The 23096-nt window shown below is 47.8% G+C and overlaps 1 protein-coding gene across 1 annotated transcript in view; it reads right to left on the bottom strand.

The window, feature by feature from the left end:
* LOC125451543 (proton-coupled zinc antiporter SLC30A8-like) overlaps nt 1-13680 on the bottom strand; it is a 37389-nt gene extending 23709 nt beyond the window's left edge. Inside the window, exon 1 of the mRNA XM_059646325.1 lies at nt 13483-13680. Within this exon, the coding sequence (XP_059502308.1) occupies nt 13483-13670 (188 nt within the window). The 5' untranslated portion in view covers nt 13671-13680. The remainder of the gene's footprint in view (nt 1-13482) is intronic.
* Nucleotides 13681-23096: the final 9416 nt, after the last annotated feature.

The raw sequence follows: 23096 nt of genomic DNA on the forward strand, positions 1-23096 counted from the left end.
CCTTATCGGAGTTCAAATCACCTCCTTGCTCAGGTGTTCAATGCCCTGTTAACAAAGCCAAAGACTCTGTATGCTTTATTAACTGCCCTCTCCATCTGTCCTGTCACCTTTAATGATCTGTGCTCATAAACAGATCATCCACTCTTACACCCCTTTAGAATTGTATCTCCTTTTTTATAATGCCTTTCAATGTTCTTCCAACAAAAGTGAATTTGCTCAATTCTTTGCATTGAACCTCAGCTGTAACCTATCCGTCTACTCCAATTTGTCAATGTTCTTTTGAGTTCCACGCTGTCCTCTTCACTGTTTACAATTCTTCCAAATTTCATGTGATCTGCAAAATTGGAAATTGTCGCCTACACACTGAGATCCAGATCATTAATATATATCAGGAAAAGCAAGGGTCCCAATACTGACCCCTGGGGAGCTCTACTACAAACCTTCCTTCAGCTGAAAAAGTAATCATTGAACACTTTAGTCCCTTCTCTAATATGACATATAACTTTCATCACAAGTCTGTTGTGTGACACTGTGAGAAATACCTAGAAATTCATCAGAGTTAACGTCATCAAGCATTTCTATTACATCTTCAAAAATCTCCAGCAAGTTAGTTCAACACAATTTCTCCTTTAAAAATCCATGCTGATGCTTCCTAATCAACACACCTTTTCCCATTTCACTACTAATTCTGTCCTGAATAATTGTTTGCGATTGCTGGGATCATCCTTACAACCTTTCTTGAGCAAAGCCATAGTCTTTGCACACCTCCCTCAAGTCTAGGGAAGCCTGAAAGATTATGGCTAGTGCCTCCATTATTTCTGTCTTCATTTCCTTCAAAATCCTTGGGTACCACTCATCCAGTCCTAATTTAAAACAAAACAAAAGAACTTCAGATGCTGGAAATCAAACAAAAGCAGAAATTGCTGGAAAAACTCAGCAGGTCTGGCAGCATCTGTAGAGAGAAATCAGAGTTAATGTTTTGTGGCTTGTGCCCCTTCTTCAGAACTGGTTAACTGATTCTTCTCCACAGATGCTGCCTGATTTGTTGACTTGTTACAGCAATTTCTGTTTCATCCATAATGTGTTGAACTAACTTGCTGGAGATTTTTGAAGATGTAATAGAAATGCTTGATGACGTTAACTCTGATGAATTTCTAGGTATTTCTCACAGTGTCACACAACAGACTTGTGATGAAAGTTATATGTCATATTAGAGAAGGGACTAAAGTGTTCAATGATTACTTTTTCAGCTGAAGGGAGGTTTGTAGTAGAGCTCCCCAGGGGTCAGTATTGGGACCCTTGCTTTTCCTGATATATATTAATTATGGATGCCTTGTCAATTTTAAGTGGCAACAGTATATCCAAGATTTCTTTCCTTTTAATTTTGAACTCATCTAAGGGCAGATTTTCCTCCTCTGTCACCATGGCTTGGGTAACATCCTCCTCTTTTGTAAATACAGATGCAAACTAATCAATTAATACCTGAGCCATGCCCCTGCCTCCATGTGTAAATCTCCTTTTCAGTCTCCAATCAGTCTTGCCCTTTTCTTAGATAACAAAGTGTGGAGCTGGATGAACACAGCAGGCCAAGCAGCGTCTCAGGAGCACAAAAGCTGAGTTTCAGGCCCGAAACGTCAGCTTTTGTGCTCCTGAGATGCTGCTTGGCCTGCTGTGTTCATACAGCTCCACACTTTGTTTTCTTGGATTCTCCAGCATCTGCAGTTCCCATTATCACTTGCAATTTTTTTAAACCACTCTTATTATTCATATACATATAGAAAACTTTGGAATTCTCCCCTTACATTAGCTGCTAGTCTTTTCTCATCATTTCTCTTTGCTTCTCTTAATTACTTTCTCACCTCTTCTCTAAACCTTTAGTATTCCTCTTAGTACTCTTGCTATTGTGTTTTCTGCCTTACACCCATCTTAAGCGCACCTTTTCTTTCTAATTTTAATTTCTACCTCCTTTTCATCCACGGAACTCTGGATTTATTTTTCCTGCCATTAACGGAATATACCCCAACCCTCCCCGAACCATTTGCTCTGTGTAGGAAGATCAGCCTTGATCTCATCAAATTGCAAAGCTGGCCTGAAGAGTTGAATAGGATAGGTGTTATTGTCATTGCACTGGGGGTGGCAAGTGACTTATGCATATGGTCATTAGATGGTTGGTGGCTCAAACTTTCATGAATCTCATAATAATGGATATCTAAGGAAGCAACATGCACGATTCCAGTTGCCTTAGTTATAAGAGTTCAGCTATTGGTTCTCCTGCCAACTTTTTGTTCCAGTCAATCCCCAAAGAATGCAAATATTCTGAGCTCATCTTCAGAAGTTGCCACCAAAATGAAATTCAAAAATCAGGAGTAAGTGAAATGTGTCAATCGATTGGACGTCTGTAATACAAACTCAATTTTCTTTTCTATTGACTTCAATTTCACCCCATTCTGTCCATATTCATCATTCTTATTCTCGGGTCTTATTTTCCATCCCATACTGACCTTTAACTTTGCACCATTTGGAGGGCGTCAGCCTCATTCAATGCATCTGTCTTTGGCAAAGCTATTTAAATGAGTATCAGAATTAAACTGGATCATGATCAACTTATGATAAATGCAGCACTGGGCTTTGCTCCAAAGACCATTTCATTGCAGTGGCAGGTTCAGCCATTGGGAATAAACATGTGAGGTATTGACTGGACAGAGTGAGATGAGCGAGTAGGGTAATAGCTTGAATGATTGAGAATTGGAAAAACTTAGTTTTCAGTGTCGCTACCTCTAAATGCCCTTTCATCATCATTCCTTTGATGACCATCTCACTTCCATGCTGGCAATGAGCTGTAAATTTGCTGCAGATTAGTAAAGTGATTAATGGGCCAAGCTAGAGTGAATCTAAGGTCTTATCCATCCTATACAAGGTGAAATTCATAATAGGAAGGTCTGTGATGAAGGAGTGCACCCACTTATTTGATTGCCATGTTTCATGGAGAAAGACATCTTTAAAAAGGCCAGTGGCATGATGGTACTGATCTTTCAGACAAACTCTTTCAATCTTCCAATAAGCATGCATTGCGCAACTGGAATGGATGCTGGTACATATCACATTCAACAGTCCTACTCTAGATGCATTCTCTCAATCGCAGCTCCTGGGATACAGCATCTGCATTCAGCAGAGCAGAACTCAGATTGTTCTGTGGCGTCTGGCCTGGATCCTTAACTGCTGCCCACATCACCACTAGCTCTTCTTGCTCAGTTGTGGTGAGTCACCAGAAGAAAACCCAACTGTCTGAGTTACCAGTCCAAACTAAAGTGGCAGTATCTGAGCTGGTGCAAGATCTACATTAGTGTGTGAAAATGCCACTTCAGAGGGACTGACCTACTGTGAACATTTATCAAGATAATAAAATGTGAGGCAGGATGAACACAGCAGGCCAAGCAGCATCTCAGGAGCACAAAAGCTGACGTTTCGGGCCTAGACCATTCATCAGAGAGGGGGATGGGGGGAGGGAACTGGAATAAATAGGGAGAGAGGGGCAGGCGGACCGAAGATGGAGAGTAAAGAAGATAGGTGGAGAGAGTATAGGTGGGGAGGTAGGGAGGGGATAGGTCAGTCCAGGGAAGACGGACAGGTCAAGGAGGTGGGATGAGGTTAGTAGGTAGCTGGGGGTGCGGCTTGGGGTGGGAGGAAGGGATGGGTGAGAGGAAGAACCGGTTAGGGAGGCAGAGACAGGTTGGACTGGTTTTGGGATGCAGTGGGTGGGGGGGAAGAGCTGGGCTGGTTGTGTGGTGCAGTGGGGGGAGGGGACGAACTGGGCTGGTTTAGGGATGCAGTGGGGGAAGGGGAGATTTTGAAACTGGTGAAGTCCACATTGATACCATATGGCTGCAGGGTTCCCAGGCGGAATATGAGTTGCTGTTCCTGCAACCTTCGGGTGGCATCATTGTGGCAGTGCAGGAGGCCCATGATGGACATGTCATCAAGAGAATGGGAGGGGGAGTGGAAATGGTTTGCGACTGGGAGGTGCAGTTGTTTGTTGCGAACTGAGCGGAGGTGTTCTGCAAAGCGGTCCCCAAGCCTCCGCTTGGTTTCCCCAATGTAGAGGAAGCCGCACCGGGTACAGTGGATGCAGTATACCACATTGGCAGATGTGCAGGTGAACCTCTGCTTAATGTGGAATGTCATCTTGGGGCCTGGGATGGGGGTGAGGGAGGAGGTGTGGGGACAAGTGTAGCATTTCCTGCGGTTGCAGGGGAAGGTGCCGGGTGTGGTGGGGTTGGAGGGCAGTGTGGAGCGAACAAGGGAGTCACGGAGAGACGCGGTCAAGGGCGTTCTCGATCACCGTGGGGGGAAAGTTGCGGTCCTTAAAGAACTTGGACATCTGGGATGTGCGGGAGTGGAATGTCTTATCGTGGGAGCAGATGCGGCGGAAGCGGAGGAATTGGGAATAGGGGATGGAATTTTTGCAGGAGGGTGGGTGGGAGGAGGTGTATTCTAGGTTGCGGGACAGGAAGAAGCGGAGGTTACGTGGAACAGTCCCTCTTCCGCACCTACACAGGCCCCAAACCCCACCTCTTCCTCCGGTACATTGATGACTGTATCGGCGCCGCCTCTTGCTCCCCAGAGGAGCTCGAACAGTTCATCCACTTCACCAACACCTTCCACCCCAACCTTCAGTTCACCTGGGCCATCTCCAGCACATCCCTCACCTTCCTGGACCTCTCAGTCTCCATCTCAGGCAACCAGCTTGTAACTGATGTCCATTTCAAGCCCACCGACTCCCACAGCTACCTAGAATACACCTCCTCCCACCCACCCTCCTGCAAAAATTCCATCCCCTATTCCCAATTCCTCCGCCTCCGCCGCATCTGCTCCCATGATAAGACATTCCACTCCCGCACATCCCAGATGTCCAAGTTCTTTAAGGACCGCAACTTTCCCCCCACGGTGATCGAGAACGCCCTTGACCGCATCTCCCGCATTTCCCGCGACACATCCCTCACACCCCGCCCCCGCCACAACCGCCCCAAGAGGATCCCCCTCGTTCTCACACACCACCCTACCAACCTCCGGATACAACGCATTATCCTCCGACACTTCCGCCATTTACAATCCGACCCCACCACCCAAGACATTTTTCCATCCCCTCCCCTGTCTGCTTTCCGGAGAGACCACTCTCTCCGTGACTCCCTTGTTCGCTCCACACTGCCCTCCAACCCCACCACACCCGGCACCTTCCCCTGCAACCGCAGGAAATGCTACACTTGTCCCCACACCTCCTCCCTCACCCCCATCCCAGGCCCCAAGATGACATTCCACATTAAGCAGAGGTTCACCTGCACATCTGCCAATGTGGTATACTGCATCCACTGTACCCGGTGCGGCTTCCTCTACATTGGGGAAACCAAGCGGAGGCTTGGGGACCGCTTTGCAGAACACCTCCGCTCAGTTCGCAACAAACAACTGCACCTCCCAGTCGCAAACCATTTCCACTCCCCCTCCCATTCTCTTGATGACATGTCCATCATGGGCCTCCTGCACTGCCACAATGATGCCACCCGAAGGTTGCAGGAACAGCAACTCATATTCCGCCTGGGAACCCTGCAGCCATATGGTATCAATGTGGACTTCACCAGTTTCAAAATCTCCCCTTCCCCTACTGCATCCCTAAACCAGCCCAGTTCATCCCCTCCCCCCACTGCACCACACAACCAGCCCAGCTCTTCCCCCCCACCCACTGCATCCCAAAACCAGTCCAACCTGTCTCTGCCTCCCTAACCGGTTCTTCCTCTCACCCATCCCTTCCTCCCACCCCAAGCCGCACCCCCAGCTACCTACTAACCTCATCCCACCTCCTTGACCTGTCCGTCTTCCCTGGACTGACCTATCCCCTCCCTACCTCCCCACCTACACCCTCTCCACCTATCTTCTTTACTCTCCATCTTCGGTCCGCCTCCCCCTCTCTCCCTATTTATTCCAGTTCCCTCCCCCCATCCCCCTCTCTGATGAAGGGTCTAGGCCCGAAACGTCAGCTTTTGTGCTCCTGAGATGCTGCTTGGCCTGCTGTGTTCATCCAGCCTCACATTTTATTATCTTGGAATCTCCAGCATCTGCAGTTCCCATTATCTGTGAACATTTATCAATTTTGTTGACGATCACCTGTAAGACAACTTGCCCAGCACAGGATTGAAGACATGTGTCAGAACCTCCATGGTAAGAATGATTTAAGTGATCAGGAACATCCCCCTCCACTACCAACTGTTCTGTGTCCAGTCCACTCTAACTAAGGATTGATTCTACTCTTCTGGTCTGACACAAATCATCAGTAAGTATTCTTTCAAGTGAAACGATACTGGCTGGATCATTAATTTTGACTTCACAGAGGGTCGGGCAGTAACCATCCTATGCCCCCGAATTTGTCGCGGGAATTTCCAGGGTTTGGTAGTAGCCCCATTATCCTCTGACTTTTATCTGCAGGGAGTGACCAGACAAAGATCTGTATAGTGTTAAAATGGCCTGTATTACTTAGCTATAGCTAAGGACTACAGACAATCGAAAAAGGATATGCTGAAGATCCAGAACAAAGGATTACAGAGGCAGTTATACTTTTGAATTCTGTCACAAGAAGTAATAGATGCCAATTAAGAGGAGTACATTTATCTGAATCAAATCTTTACAATTGATTATGTTTACATCATGCATAGAATACAAGTACAATTAACTATCACTACGTAGGTACGTCTATCTAATTGTAATACACTGTTAGTGTGAAAGTACATACATATTCTCAAGTCTGATGCACTCTTGGCTACAATTTGTCCTTACATGTCTGACCTGAGTATATCAATCACTTTCCCTTATCAAATGCCCCTGGTGTTTAGTGACTTCTTTCAAGGCTCAGAGGTTCAATGAATAAATAACTCTTTGTTTGACTGTGAACATTATCTTATTATTTCTTTACTATCTTGCAGAAGAGTTAGCTTTTGAACAAATGGTCCCATGTATTGTTGAACTGACAGTTTTGCGTCCTTGTAAGTTATGCACAGCTAAAAGTTTGAAACTGTGTTCTATTAAATATTGCATTTATTAAGTTATTATTTTTAAACCCTTTCAGCCTGCACATGATCACATTTTGCTGCTAACATTATTGAAAGACTGTGTTTAGTGTGCTATGTGGCTATCTGATAGTTAATATTTTGCCAAATAGCTGCAAGATTCCCCTCTTCTTACATCCAACGGCCAGCCATGTTGAGATTCCACTGAAGTCTAATCATTTCCACTCAGCAAATTAGTCAGAAATTCCAGAAGCATGGTAATATGATGGCTGGCTATTAAAGGCATGTTGTAGTTACTTTTGAATTTCCCATAGAACATCATTACTGTCACCACGCCAGCATGTTTCAAAGATAAATCCAATCTTTATTTCTATAGATTTTGGTTTGGAGGTATTTAAACATGAGGGTGCAGAAAGGTTGACCAATTGAAAAGCTGCAAAATCAATTTAATCTGAGTGGACTATGTGACAGGCAAAGACAAATCTTCAATCTTGCCGAATAACACTCAGTTACTTTTCTAAGTGTTGATTTTAGCAATTCAAATGAATGGATAACACCTCACAAAACCATTAAATTCATTAGCAAGATTTACAGGCTCAAAACCAGCAGAGAGTGAATCTTTTAGTTCCTTCTCCTGTGCTGCCTTTTTTCGATAAGCACCAAGGGAAACAATACTTCGATAATGTCAATGTACTATTTCAGCATTTGCACATTACCGTTGATGCCTATCTATCTCAGAGTCTGTACTCCTGAGTTCAAGCGTGTAGTTAGTGGTACAGCTCAGAGTGCATGACCTTGTCCTGGACGTATTCAGATTGGGTATGGATTTCATCCTTGTGGGAAAACATTGTGAAATAAGTCCATCTATCTCTAATTTTCATCATAAAAAGATAGAACATGTTGTTTAATCAAATCACAAAAAATAAATCCTGCATATTTACACTCAAAAGTAATATTGTACAGCTGTTTTGTAATACTGCAATACTAATCTGAATAAAAAGACACAGCCACAGATACAATGCTATCTCCTGTTCAGTTATAAGCTTCACTCTTATGTTTCTTCCTGTTTGTCTCATGATAGTGTGCCAGAAGCCAATGCTCGCCAGAGTTTAGGCAAATGAGAGGAGATCTAATTGAAGTATAAAAAGTGATAAAGGGGATTGACAAAGTAGGGCGGATGTTTCCCCTTGTCGGGAAATCTAGAACAAGACTTTTAGACAAAGTTTTAGGCTAAGGGCTAGCAGAATTAATACGGAGATATGGAGGAATGGCTTCTTTCAAAGGATCTGTGGAATTCACAACCTCAGTCTGGTAGTTCAAGTACACCACAATAAGTTTAAGGAATAAATAGATTTTTATTTAGTCATGGATTAAAGAATTATGGACAGCTGGAAGAAAGATGGAGTTGAGGCCTAGATGAGATTAGCCATGATGTATTAAATGGTGCAGCAGGCTCGAGGGTGAACTGCTCCTCCTGCTCCTACATTCCCATGTTTTGTAACAAATCATCATCAGCTCAGCGTACGGTCACCTGATCAAAAAGGAGAGGCTCTACATCACGGCCATCTTCCTGCCCAACTCTGTGGCCATTTTGTAGAATCCCTGCAGTGTGGAGACAGGCCCTTTGGCCCAACAAGTACATACTGACCCTCTGAAGAGCATCCCACCCAGACCCATCCCCCTACCTTATTCCTGTAACCCATCTAATCTACACATCCCTGAACAGTACGGGCAATTTAGCATGGCCAATCCACTTAACCTGCATAAAGACTCATAGAATCCCTACAGTGTGCAAACAGGCCCTTCGCCCCAACAAGTCCATACTGAACCTCAGAGCATCCCGCCAGACTCATCCCTCTATAACCCACCTAATCTACACATATCTATGGACAATTTAGCAAGGACAATTCACCTGGCTTGCACATCTTTGGTCTGTGTGAAGAAACTGGAGCACTTGGCAGAAACCCACACAGACATCGGGAGAACATGCAAACTCCACACAGACAGCCGCCTGAGGGTGGAATTGAAGCTGGGTCCCTGGCGCTGTGAGACAGCAATGCTAAACACTGAGACACGCTATTTGTCAAATTTAAATATCACCTGTAAATATTTCACATTGCATTGACTTCACTATGTTAATGGCAATCACGCTTTCTTTTGTAGACATTAGTTTATCCAGAAAGGTAAATGTACTGGTATGCTTCATGGTTGTAACTCATTGGTGTTCACTGAGACATTCAAGACATTTCCTTAAGTATATAAAAAATTATTTTTGTTCAATCTTTGTTGAATGTGAATGATTTGGCAAATGCGGTACATTGTGAAGAAGTGTAAAATTGTCCATTTTAGCTGAAAGAGTAAAAAGAAACATTATCTTCATGGTAAGAAGTTGCAGAATTCTGAGATGCAGAGAGCTCTGGGTGTCCTAGTGTATGAATCACAGAAGGTACAGCAATAAAGCTAATAGAATGTTATCGGTAATTGTGAGGGGAATCAAATACAAGAATATTTGATTCCCCTCACAATTCCCCACCCCTGTCTGCTTTCCGGAGAGACCACTCTCTCCGTGACTCCCTTGTTCGCTTCACCCTGCCCTCCAACCCCACCACACCCGGCACCTTCCCCTGCAACCGCAGGAAATGCTACACTTGCCCCCACACCTCCTCCCTCACCCCTATCCCAGGCCCCAAGATGACTTTCCACATTAAGCAGAGGTTCACCTGCACATCTGCCAATGTGGTATACTGCATCCACTGTACCCGGTGTGGCTTCCTCTACATTGGGGAAACCAAGCGGAGGCTTGGGGACCTCTTTGCAGAACACCTCCGCTCGGTTTGCAATAAACAACCGCACCTCCCAGTCGCAAACCATTTCCACTCCCCCTCCCATTCTTTAGATGACATGTCCATCATGGGCCTCCTGCAGTGCCACAATGATGCCACCCAAAGGTTGCAGGAACAGCAACTCATATTGCGCTTGGGAACCCTGCAGCCCAATGGTATCAATGTGGACTTCACCAGCTTCAAAATCTCCCCTTCCCCCACCACATCCCAAAACCAGCCCAGTTCGTCCCCTCCCCCCACAGCACCACACAACCAGCCCAGCTCTTCCCCTCCACCCACTGCATCCCAAAACTAGCCCAGCCTGTGTCTGCCTCCCTAACCGGTTCTTCCTCTCACCCAACCCTTCCTCCCATCTCAAGCCGCACCTCCATTTCCTACCTACTAACCTCATCCCACCTCCTTGACCTGTCTGTCTTCCCTGGACTGACCTATCCCCTCCCTACCTCCCCATCTATACTCTCCTCTCCATCTATCTTCTTTTCTCTCCATCTTCGGTCCGCCTCCCCCTCTCTCCCTATTTATTCCAGAACCCTCACCCCATCCCCCTCTCTGATGAAGGGTCTAAGCCCGAAACGTCAGCTTTTGTGCTCCTGAGATGCTGCTGGGCCTGCTGTGTTCATCCAGACTCACATTTCATTATCTTGGATTCTCCAGCATCTGCAGTTCCCATTATCACATCACAAGAATAAGGGGATTCAGTTATTTTTAATTTTTTTAAGGAACAAATTTACTGCAGATGTTGAAATCTGTACTGAAAACAACAAATGTTGGAGATCACATTGGGTCAGACAGCATCCACGGAGAGACTGCAAGATGACAGTTTGATTCTAGATGACTATTCATTAGAGCTGAAGTGATGTGAGGAGGGTAACACATTAATGGTGTAGTTGGGGTGGGAGCAGTGGGGTTAATGGATTAATGGGTGCTGGTGGAGAAGAGATGTTGATAGTTCAGATTAGGTGATCGGATATTCCTCCAATGAAGAGTCATCTGGGCGCAAAACGTTAGTTTGTTTTCTCTCCATGGATGCTGTCTGACCTGCTGTGATCCCCAGCAATTGTTGTTTTCAGGCTTTTTTAAAAAATTCAATTACAGGATGAAACCATTTCTGGCTAGGCCAGTATTTCTTGCCCATCTCTAATTGCCAAGATGGCAGTCAAGCGTCAACTACATTGCTGTTGGTCTGGAGTCACCTATAGACCAGACCAGATAAAGGCGGCAGGCTCCTTCCTCTAAGCACATTAGTGAAACAGATGAGCTCTTCTTGACAACTGACAATGGATTCATGGTCACCATTAGACACTTCATTCAAAATTGAATTCAAATTCCACTATCTGCTGTGGCAGGATTTGAACCCAGGTCTCAGACACATCACCTGGGTCTCTAGCTTCACAGCTCAGCAATATTTTAACTAGGCCATCACTTTCCCTTACAGACTAGGCCTATATTTTCTGGAATTTAGAAGAGTCAAAGGTGACTAAGTTGAAGCAAATTACATCTTGAGCAGACTTGACTGGGTGAATGTTGTTGTTGTTTCCTTATGTAGGAAAATCTTGAGCTATGGCTCATAGTTTAAAGATGGGAAGGGCGCTTATTTAACAGAGAAGTGGAAACATAGGGTGACGTGATAGCTCAGTGGTTAGCACTGCTGCCTCACAGCACCAAAGGCCCAGGTTTGATTCTATTCTTGAGCAACTTTCTCCCCATGTCTGTGTGGGTTACCTCCAGGTACTCAAATTTTCGCTCAGTCCAAAGATGTGCAGGTCATGAGGACTGGTCATGATAAATTGTTCATAGTGTCCAGAGATGTGCTGGCCAGGTGGATTAGCTGTGTGAAATGCAGGGATAGCGTCGGTCTGTGTGGGATGCCCTCCAGATGATATTGTAGACTTGTTGGGCTGAATAGCCTGCTTTCACTCTGTAGGGTTCAAAGATTTTTCCTCTCTGAGGACTAAGTGTCTTTGGAATTCCCATCCTCAAAACTCAGCTGATGCAGGATCTTTAAATGTTGTTAATGCAGAGGTAGGAAGATTCTTGATTACTGAGAGGGAAAGACTAATCAGAGATATACAGGAATGCAGAGTTGGGGTCAAAAATCAGATCAACCATGACATTATTGAATGGGAAGCAAAGTGGAAGGGCTGAGAGGTTCCTTGTTGCTATATTAGTGTCCCGTATTGTAATCCCGAATCTGTGGGGCATGGAAACAGGGCTGGTCCTTCTTCACTCAGTATTCCAGATGAGTCTCAGGAAGATCATTGAAAAGTTGCAGGTGAACACATAGCCCTGTAAATACTCTGCCAGCAATCCCCTGGAGATGGACCCACTCCTCACTCCATGATCTGGACTGAATAACAGTGTGGTCCTCTCCATGTACCACACTCGGGAACCTGGACCCAGGCACTCTTCCCTGCCCCTGAGCCAGCCCTCTGTCCTCCCTTGGGTATCTCCATTGCTCCTCCAAGGCAGTAGCGATGCCCGCATCACCCTGGCCCTGGCTCGTTCTGGCTGGGCTGGACTCTCTAGGGAAGCTGTCATCTCCTGTTCCCCTCCCTTCTGCAATCTCGGCTTCAACCAGGAAAGCCACTGACCTCAAACATAGCTGCCCACCGTCAGTTTATAACAACCGTGAAGCTGGCGCGTTGTGTCCGTGGTGTTCCTGACTTTAAAATACTGCATTCTTAGAATAAAACATACGCTAACGAGTATTCACGGCCTGTCTCAGTGTGGAGGCACGGCTGGACAGTATTGCGGTTGTGAGCGCTCCATTAACCTATTGTAACCGGAATTGGAAAAATTGTAAATCTCCCACCCATCCAGTACTCAGTCAATGGGCATGCCCCATCTCTCGCTGCTTGGGGCTACATTAACACCCCCCCCCCCCTCTCTCTCTGTGCATGTCCCTTCATGGGGCTGCCCCATGTTTCCAACTGACCTCACTGCACTTGGGCTAACGATAAAGGGAAATTACACCGGCCGGTTCTCGGTAACACGCTGTGAGCTTCAGAGGAGCCAGTGCGATAGGGTTGCATTTTCCAACGCACAGCGCTCACATCAGATCTCATCTGTTCGTCCCATGAGTTTTACTGTTGCCGTTCCATCATCTCATCGAAGCTGACAGCTGGCATCGTGGGTTTTGTTTGTTCCTCTTGCTGTGAAGCTGTTTGAAGTACGTTCCTCTGACCAAGGAATATTTGGACTGCCGAAAGGGAGCACTTTGCAAGCCAGAGGCAGCTCGCATTCACGGGCTGCAACTGGAAGTGAGTGTAGAGAGTTAGCGAAGTACAATGGGGGTCCGTTCAGTTACCGGACCCTCTCGCTGCCTCAAATGTGTGTAAAGATTGGCCCGAAAAAGATAAGAAACGACTTGGGGTTTTAATGTTGCGACTGCAGGGCATGCCAAATTCCAATGTTTGCAATTCAGATGCAAAGACTGTACTTCGGCGGCTTTGTACAAAAAACTTGCTTCTTTAGAATATTTTTGCAATGGGTGCCAGTGAAGACATCTCACTCACCCGTTCACCCACAACAACGGCTGGGCGCTGATCTCTTGACTGGAGTCATGGGTTTAAAATGAGAAATCTTACCTATCTTTGGGGAAGAAGTCCCTGCTCGTTTTATCCCGCACCAAGTGAGACTTTTCCACGTTCTTCCTCGGGAAAGTAAACTTTGAACGGATCTGAGCGAGCTGATCCATCTGCAGCACAACCAGTGGTAAGTGAACGAAAGGGTAATAAAATGTGAGGCTGGATGAACACAGCAGGCCAAGCAGCATCTCAGGAGCACAAAAGCTGACGTTTCCGGCCTAGACCCTTCATCAGAGAGGGGGATGGGGGGAGGGAACTGGAATAAATAGGGAGAGAGGGGGAGGCGGACCGAAGATGGAGCGTAAAGAAGATAGGTGGAGAGAGTATAGGTGGGGAGGTAGGGAGGGGATAGGTCAGTCCAGGGAAGACGGACAGGTCAAGGAGGTGGGATGAGGTTAGTAGGTAGCTGGGGGTGCGGCTTGGTGTGGGAGGAAGGGATGAGTGAGAGGAAGAACCGGTTAGGGAGGCAGAGACAGGTTTGACTGGTTTTGGGATGCAGTGGGTGGGGGGGAAGAGCTGGGCTGGTTGTGTGGTGCAGTGGGGGGAGGGGACGAACTGGGCTGGTTTAGGGCTGCAGTAGGGGAAGGGGAGATTTTGAAACTGGTGAAGTCCACATTGATACCATATGGCTGCAGGGTTCCCAGGCGGAATATGAGTTGCTGTTCCTGCAACCTTCGGGTGGCATCATTGTGGCACTGCAGGAGGCCCATGATGGACATGTCGTCTAGAGAATGGGAGGGGGAGTGGAAATGGTTTGCGACTGGGAGGTGCAGTCGTTTGTTGCGAACTGAGCGGAGGTGTTCTGCAAAGCGGCCTCCAAGCCTCCGCTTGGTTTCCCCAATGTAGAGGAAGCCGCACCGGGTACAATGGATGCAGTATACCACATTGGCAGATGTGCAGGTGAGCCTCTGCTTAATGTGGAATGTCATCTTGGGGCCTGGGATAGGGGTGAGGGAGGAGGTGTGGGGGCAAGTGTAGCATTTCCTGCGGTTGCAGGGGAAGGTGCCGGGTGTGGTGGGGTTGGAGGGCAGTGTGGAGCGAACAAGGGAGTCACGGAGAGAATGGTCTCTCCGGAAAGCAGACAGGGGAGGGGATGGAAAAATGTCTTGGGTGGTGGGGTCGGATTGTAAATGGCGAGGATGTGTCGGAGGATGATGCGTTGTATCTGGAGGTTGGTAGGGTGGTGTGTGAGAACGAGGGGGATCCTCTTAGGGCGGTTGTGGCGGGGGCAGGGTGTGAGGGATGTGTTGCGGGAAATACGGGAGACGCGGTCAAGGGCGTTCTCGATCACTGTGGGGGGAGAGTTGCAGTCCTTAAAGAACTTGGACATCTGGGATGTGCGGGAGTGGAATGTCTTATCGTGGGAGCAGATGCGGCGGAGGCGGAGGAATTGGGAATAGGGGATGGAATTTTTGCAGGAGGGTGGGTGGGAGGAGATGTATTCTAGGTAGCTGTGGGAGTCGGTGGGCTTGAAATGGACATCAGTTACAAGCTGGTTGCCTGAGATGGAGACTGAGAGGTCCAGGAAGGTGAGGCATGTGCTGGAGATGGCCCAGGTGAACTGAAGGTTGGGGTGGAAGGTGTTGGTGAAGTGGATGAACTGTTCGAGCTCCTCTGGGGAGCAAGAGGCGGCGCCGATACAGTCATCAATGTACCGGAGGAAGAGGTGGGGTTTGGGGCCTGTGTAGGTGCGGAAGAGGGACTGTTCCACGTAACCTACAAAGAGGCAGGCATAGCTGGGGCCCATGCGGGTGCCCATGGCCACCCCCTTAGTCTGTAGGAAGTGGGAGGAGTCAAAAGAGAAGTTGTTGAGGGTGAGGACGAGTTCAGCTAGGCGGATGAGAGTGTCGGTGGAGGGGGACTGGTCGGGCCTGCGGGACAGGAAGAAGCGGAGGGCCTTGAGGCCATCTCCATGCGGAATGCAGGTGTACAGGGACAGGACGTCCATGGTGAATATGAGGTGTTGGGGGCCAGGGAATTGGAAGTCCTGGAGGAGGTGGAGGGCGTGGGTGGTGTCACGGACGTGGGTGGGGAGTTCCTGGACCAAAGAGGAGAAAATGGAGTCCAGATAGGTGGAGATGAGTTCGGTGGGGCAGGAGCAGGCTGAGACGATGGGTCGACCAGGGCAGGCAGGTTTGTGGATTTTGGGAAGGAGATAGAAACGGGCCGTGCGGGGTTGGGGAACAATGAGATTGGAGGCTGTGGGTGGGAGGTCCCCTGAGGTGATGAGGTCATGAATGGTGTTGGAGATGATGGTTTGGTGCTCGGGTGTGGGGTCATGATCGAGGAGGCGGTAGGAGGTGGTGTCGGAGAGTTGGCGTCTGGCCTCAGCGATGTAGAGGTCAGTGCGCCATACTACCACTGCGCCACCCTTGTCTGCGGGTTTGATGGTGAGGTTGGGGTTGGAGCGGAGGGAGCGGAGGGCTGCCCGTTCTGCGGGGGAGAGGTTGGAGTGGGTGAGAGGGGTGGAGAGGTTGAGGCGGTTGATGTCTCGGCGGCAGTTGGAGATGAAGAGGTCGAGGGAGGGTAGGAGGCCTGGGGGTGGTGTCCAGGAGGAGGACTTGTGTTGGAAGCGGGTGAAGGGGTCAGTGGAGGGAGGGTTAGGTTCCCGGTTGAAGAAGTAGGCGTGGAGGCGAAGGCGGCGGAAAAACTGCTCTATGTCCGACCGTGACTGGTATTCGTTGATGTGTGGTTGTAGGGGGACAAAGGTGAGCCCCTTGCTAAGGACTGACCGTTCGTCCTCAGTCAGTGGGAGGTCTGGGGGGGATGGTGAAGATGCGGCAGGGCTCAGTGTGGCTGTCTCCTCTGGGGTTGCAGGCTGTGGAGGTTGTGGGCGGAGCGATGAGGTCGTCGGCCGTGGGCGGGGTTCCGTCGGCCGTGGGCGGGGTTCCGTCGGCCGTGGGCGGGGTTCCGTCGGCCGTGGGCGGGGCTCCGTCGGCGTCGACCGTGGGCGGGGTTCCGTCGGCGGTTGGAGGATCGGGGTGGGCGGCAGCAGCTGAGGTGAGGGTGGTGTGTGGGGTGTTGTACCTGGACGTGGAGGTGGTGACTGCAGCAGCGTTTCCGGAAGTTCTGTGGCCGGCGGAGGCGGATGTGACGTCATCGGTGGGGTCTCCGGCCGTGTCCTCATGGTGAATGGCGGCGGGTGCATGGTGGGGGAGGGGCAGGGACAGACTCGGGATTTGGGAGGCGCAGGAATCCTCTAGTGGGTGGCAGGGGCCCGTGAGTTGGTTGTACTTACGATTTTTGGTGATGTTTAGAGCGACTTGACAGTGATCATAAAAGGAAAACAAAAAGTGTTCTTTTGCTCTTATGTCTCATGTTCTTTGATTAATTAGAGTCATGCTGTGCTGCTACATATTACAGGATGGCATGAAATCAACAGAAGAACTGATGATATGATCAATCGAGTTTTTCTGATGAAGGGTCTAGGCCCAAAACGCCAGCTTTTGTGCTCCTGAGATGCTGCTTGGCCTGCTGTGTTCATCCAGCTCCACACTTTGTTATCTCTGAAATGATCAATCGACAGGCTTGTGCAGGACAACGATAACACGCTCTTAAAAACAACTGGCTCCTCAAGTCTTTTTAAAATCTCTCTCTTCTCACCTTAAAAATGTGTCTCTTAGTCTTGAAATCCCCCTTCCTAGAGAAAAGACACCTAACATTAATCCTATCCATACACCTCATGATTTTATAAACTTCTACAAGATTACCTCTCAACCTCCTATGCTCCAGTGAAGAAAGTCCTCCTTCCACACTGGGAAACATCTGGTGAATCTCTTCTGAACCCTCTCCAACTTGAAAATATCCTTCCTGTAGTTGGGTGACCAGAACTGGACACATTACTCCAGAAGAGGCCTCACCGATGTCCTGTATAATCTCAGCATGACATCCCCACTCTGATACTCAAAGTACTGAACAACGAAGTCAAGAGTGCTAAACGCCTTTTTAACCACCCTGTCTATATGTGATGCAAGCTTCAAAGCATTATATACCTGAACCCTGAGGTTCCTCTGCTCCATAACACTAGCCATGGCTCTCCCGTGAATTGCTATAAGCCCTACCCCTTTTTGTTGTACCAAAATGCAATACCTTACATTTGTCCAGATTGAACTCCATGTGCTATTTTTCAGCCCATTGACCCATTTGATCAAGATCGCTTTGTAATCTTAGATAAGGTTCCCCATGGTAGGCTCATTCAGAAGGTCAGGAGGAATGGGATACAGGGGAACTTAGCTGCTTGGATACAGAATTGGCTGGCCAACAGAAGACAGCGAGTGGTAGTAGAAGGAAAATATTCTGCCTGGAGGTCAGTGGTGAGTGGAGTTCCACAGGGCTCTGTCCTTGGGCCTCTACTGTTTGTAATTTTTATTAATGACTTGGACGAGGGAATTGAAGGATGGGTCGGCAAGTTTGCAGACGACACAAAGGTCGGAGGTGTCGTTGACAGTGTAGAGGGCTGTTGTAGGCTGCAGCGGGACATTGACAGGATGCAGAGATGGGCTGAGAGGTGGCAGATGGAGTTCAACCTGGATAAATGCGAGGGGATGCATTTTGGAAGGTCGAATTTGAAAGCTGAGTACAGGATTAAGGATAGGATTCTTGGCAGCGTGGAGGAACAGAGGGATCTTGGTGTGCAGATACATAGATCCCTTAAAATGGCCACCCAAGTGGACAGGGTTGTTAAGAAAGCATATGGTGTTTTGGCTTTCATTAACAGGGGGATTGAGTTTAAGAGTCGTGAGATCTTGTTGCAGCTCTATAAAACTTTGGTTAGACCGCGCTTGGAGTACTGCGTCCAGTTCTGGGCGCCCTATTATAGGAAGGATGTGGATGCTTTGAAGAGGGTTCAGAGGAGGTTTACCAGGATGCTGCCTGGACTGGAGGGCTTATCTTATGAAGAGAGGTTGACTGAGCTCGGTCTCTTTTCATTGGAGAAAAGGAGGAGGAGAGGGGTCCTAATTGAGGTATACAAGATAATGAGAGGCATAGATAGAGTTGATAGCCAGAGACTATTTCCCAGGGCAGAAATGGCTAGCACGAGGGGTCATAGTTTTAAGCTGGTTGGTGGAAAGTATAGAGGGGATGTCAGAGGCAGGTTCTTTACGCAGAGAGTTGTGAGAGCATGGAATGCGTTGCCAGCAGCAGTTGTGGAAGCAAGGTCATTGGGGTCATTTAAGAGACTGCTGGACATGCATATGGTCACAGAAATTTGAGGGTGCATACATGAGGATCAATGGTCGGCACAACATTGTGGGCTGAAGGGCCTGTTCTGTGCTGTACTGTTCTATGTTCTATGTTGCATTCATAAACTACCATATACTCTGCCACCAGATGGTGCTCAATAATCAATCTTTCCTACATATCGGCCAGTTTTGTCTATCTCATAAGCTGCAGGCAAGGATGCCCCGAGGCATGATGCATTGTGAAACAATACAGATGCTATACTGACAACAGATGGAAGGACACTGCACAATAATCACCAGATAGGGATGTTCCCTCCCAGTAGAGGAACATTTCGGTGGTCAAGGACTCGGATTTTCGGGTAAATGTCCTCCAAGGAGGACTTCGAGATACACAATAACACAGACACAACACATGCATTCACTCAGATAGCAAAGTGTGGAGCTGGGTGAACACAGCAGGCCAAGCAGCATCTCAGGAGCACAAAAGCTGACGTTTCGGGTTTAGACCTTTCATCGGAGAGCCTGAGATGCTGCTTGGCCTGCTGTGTTCACCCAGCTTCACACTTTGCTATCTTGGATTCTCCAGCATCTGCATGTCCCATTATCTTTGATGTGCATTCACTCACTCACTCGCGCACACACACATGCACACACACATGTAAATCTATGGGGTGAATCTATGGTGTGAACTTAGGGTGACATGGTGGCTCAGTGGTTAATACTGCTGCCTCACAGTGCCAGGGACCTAGGTTTGATTTCACCCTTGGGCAACTGGCTGTGTGGAGTATGCACATTCTCCCTGTTTCTGCATGGATTTCCTCCCACAGTCTAAAGAGGTGCAGACTAGGTAAATTGGCCATGCTAAATTGTCCATAGGGATGTGTAGGTTATAGGGGGATGAGTCTGAGTGGGTTGCTTTGAGGTTCTGTGTAGACTTGTTGGGCCAAAGGGCCTGGTTCTGTACTGTAGGGATTCTATGATACAGTATAATTTGTATTTGCAGATACATTTTATTTTGTTCAAAGAGCCGAGGATTTATAGATAGTCAGTCAATGTGGTGTTTTATAAATTCCTACTTCAAAAATTAAACCGGTCTGAGTGCAAGCTAAAACACAAACAGATTCCAAACAAGGTCTCACACCCAATATGCATTGTCTGACCTAAAATGTCACCTCTTCTTTACACTGATAAAGCATTTAGTTCTCTCAGGACCATGACTTGAAAGGAATTTGGGGATTTACATATACATATTAATCAAGTAAAAGCTTCTAACTGATTAAAGAATTAACAGCATCTTAGGTTTGTTCAGTACATCCTCATCTTTCACTTATACATGCTGTGTTTGACACTTCCTCTCTCACTAACACCTGAAGGAGGACTGAGGCTCCAAAAGCTTTTGATTTTAAAAGAAACCAGATGGATTATATCAGTGATAATGGGAACTGCAGATGCTGGAGAATCCAAGATAATAAAATGTGAGGCTGGATGAACACAGCAGGCCCAGCAGCATCTCAGGAGCACAAAAGCTGACGTTTCGGGCCTAGACTCTTCATCAGAGAGGGGGATGGGGTGAGGGTTCTGGAATAAATAGGGAGAGAGGGGTAGGCAGACTGAAGATGGAGAGAAAAGAAGATAGGTGGAGAGGAGAGTATAGGTGGGGGGGCAGGGAGGGGATAGGTCAGTCCAGGGAAGACAGACAGGTCAAGGAGGTGGGATGAGGTTAGTAGGTAGGAGATGGAGGTGCGGCTTGGGGTGAGAGGAAGGGATGGGTGAGAGGAAGAACAGGCCAGGGAGGTAGAGACAGGCTGGACTGTCTCTGCCTCCCTGGCCTGTTCTTCCTCTCACCCATCCCTTCCTCCCACCCCAAGCCGCACCTACTAACCTCATCCCACCTCCTTGACCTGTCCGTCTTCCCTGGACTGACCTGTCCCCTCCCTACCTCCCCACCTATACTCTCCTCTCCACCTATCTTCTTTTCTCTCCAACTCGGTCCGCCTCCCCCTCTCTCCCTACTTATTCCAGAACCCTCACTGCATCCCCCTCTCTGACGAAAGGCCTAGGCCCGAAACGTCAGCTTTTGTGCTTCTGAGATGCTGCTGGGCCTGCTGTGTTCATCCAGCCTCACATTTTATTATCCAGTTGGATTATAACCTGGTGCTATGTGATTTCTGACCTTGTCCACCGCAGTCTAACACCAGCACCTCCAGATCAAAATAGAATGGCAGAGATTATGTTAGTCTTGACATCAGTGGTCCCCATAGGAGTTTTATTCTGGCTTTTTAAAACAAATTTGGCTGCCTTCCAGTATTCAAGAACTATTTCAGCTTTATCTTCTAAACACCTGTTGCTCTCCCAAGTGATGTAAACCCGCCTTAGTTTCATTATCCCACATTCCAGCAAAAGTTTTTGAGGCAGCAAATTAAATAATGTGAATCAACTGCACAGGGGGCTCAGTGGCTAGCACTGCTGCCTCAGAGCGCCAGGGACCTGGGTTCGATTCCACCCGCACGCGACTGTCTGTGTGGAGTTTGCACATTCTCCTGGTGTCTGCGTGGGTTTCCTCCCACAGTTCAAAGATATGCAGGCTATGGATGTGAGTTTGCTCGCTGAGCTGGAAGCTGCAATGTGGTTGACTCCGAACTGCCTAATGGGCAATGAATGCTGCCCTAGAAGCATGGCATTCCAACCGAAACTCCATCAACAAACACATTGATTTGGAGCCAATCTACCATCCCCTGAGAAAAAGAACAGGAAATGACATCACCAATGCAGGAAATGACATCACCAACCCAAGGAAACCTAACCAGATAAATAGAAAGCGGGACATAACACCAGCGCTTTGTCGGAGGCTCACTGATGATGTTACCTAGAATGGTGATGAAACGTCTGAAAACTAACCTTCCAGCTCAGCCAGCAAACTCACATCCAGAACCTCAACCTGAGCTACAAATCTTCTCAAAACTCGCTAATATGCAGGCTAGGTGGATGGGCCATGCTAAATTGACCATAGTGTTCAGGGATGGGCTATAGGGGCAAGGGTCTGGATGGGACGCTCCAAGGGTCAGTGTAGGCTTGTTGGGCCGAAGGGCCCATTCCCACACTGCAGGGATTTCATGATGATGTTACCACTGCAAGCTGAAGTATCTACACATAACTAGCCACAGAGGTTTATTTTTTTAACCCTTCTCCTACGGAAATGACACAGCTCACACGCTACTCAATCAGTACCAATATTGTATGGAGGCTGTGAGCACAAACTAAAAGCAGTTCTGCATGCACTGGTCTGTGTGATAGTAGCGGGTTCAAAGTGCTAGTAGCAACTTCATTGAGTTGACCAAGTCATTTCCCAGCATCATGGAAGTATCTGTACTGCACTGCAAACATGTATTTCTCCCCTGTGAGAGTTATCTAAGTCATCAATTGCCCAGATTCGAACACGCGGGCACATGTGGCACCAGTGACGCTTGCCATTTACCTCAGCTATGAATGGTCGCCACATTACAGTTCAGTGAACTATCACATCCTCTACCTGAGCAGCCGAACTTGTACACAGCCTCAGCCTGTTTGCACATGTCCTTTACCTCCCAATCACCAACCAAGTGTGGTTCGCCACTATTATCCACATCAAACATTAGGAACACTCACAATTGTCTGCCATTTCACTTTGCAGGAGTACAGAATACACAACCTTGGGGAGGGAAGAGATCCCATGACATTTTGTGGGGTGGGGGGGGGGTGATAAGAGTGCAGTGGACCTGTTCTCGGTCAACACCCTCATGCTCCACTGAGATGGAAGTCTTGTGCAAAAGGCTGCAGGTGTCAGCAGTGACTTGTTCATGAAAGCCCGAGCCTGCTGAGGTGTCAGACATGTAGGGGGAACTCACTCTTTGCAGGGGAGATGATGGCCTAGTGGTATTGTTGCTGGGCTGTTAGTCCAGAGACCCAGATACCGCTCTGGGGGCCCAGGTTCAAATTCCACCATGGCCCTTGGTGGAATTGGAATTCAATTATCAAAAAAATCTGGAATTAGCAGTCCAATGATGACCATGAATCCATTATTGATTGTCAGGAAAAACCCATCTGGTTCACTAACATCTTTTTGGAAGGAAACTGCCATCCTCACCTGGTCTAGCCTACATGTCCTGACCCACAGCAATGGGGTTGACTCCGAACTGCCCAATGGGCAATGAATGCTGCCCAGTCAGCAACGACCTCATCCCATGAAAGAATAAAAGAATAAGGGAGTAGATAGCGGTTGAATATTGCCTCCTTCCAGCTGGATCTCAATATCTATCAACCCTGCCCTCAGTACGGACAAGCAGTTGAGGAGAAGGTAGTGGGATCTATTGAGGGTGCTTCTCCAGCTGCTGTGATGTCGATGACAGTTTTGCTCATACCTCACCAGTGATGGGAAGTAAAACAGTACGGTCA

This window comes from Stegostoma tigrinum, chromosome 5 (assembly GCF_030684315.1).
Source record: "Stegostoma tigrinum isolate sSteTig4 chromosome 5, sSteTig4.hap1, whole genome shotgun sequence".
Taxonomy (NCBI): Eukaryota; Metazoa; Chordata; class Chondrichthyes; order Orectolobiformes; family Stegostomatidae; genus Stegostoma; species Stegostoma tigrinum.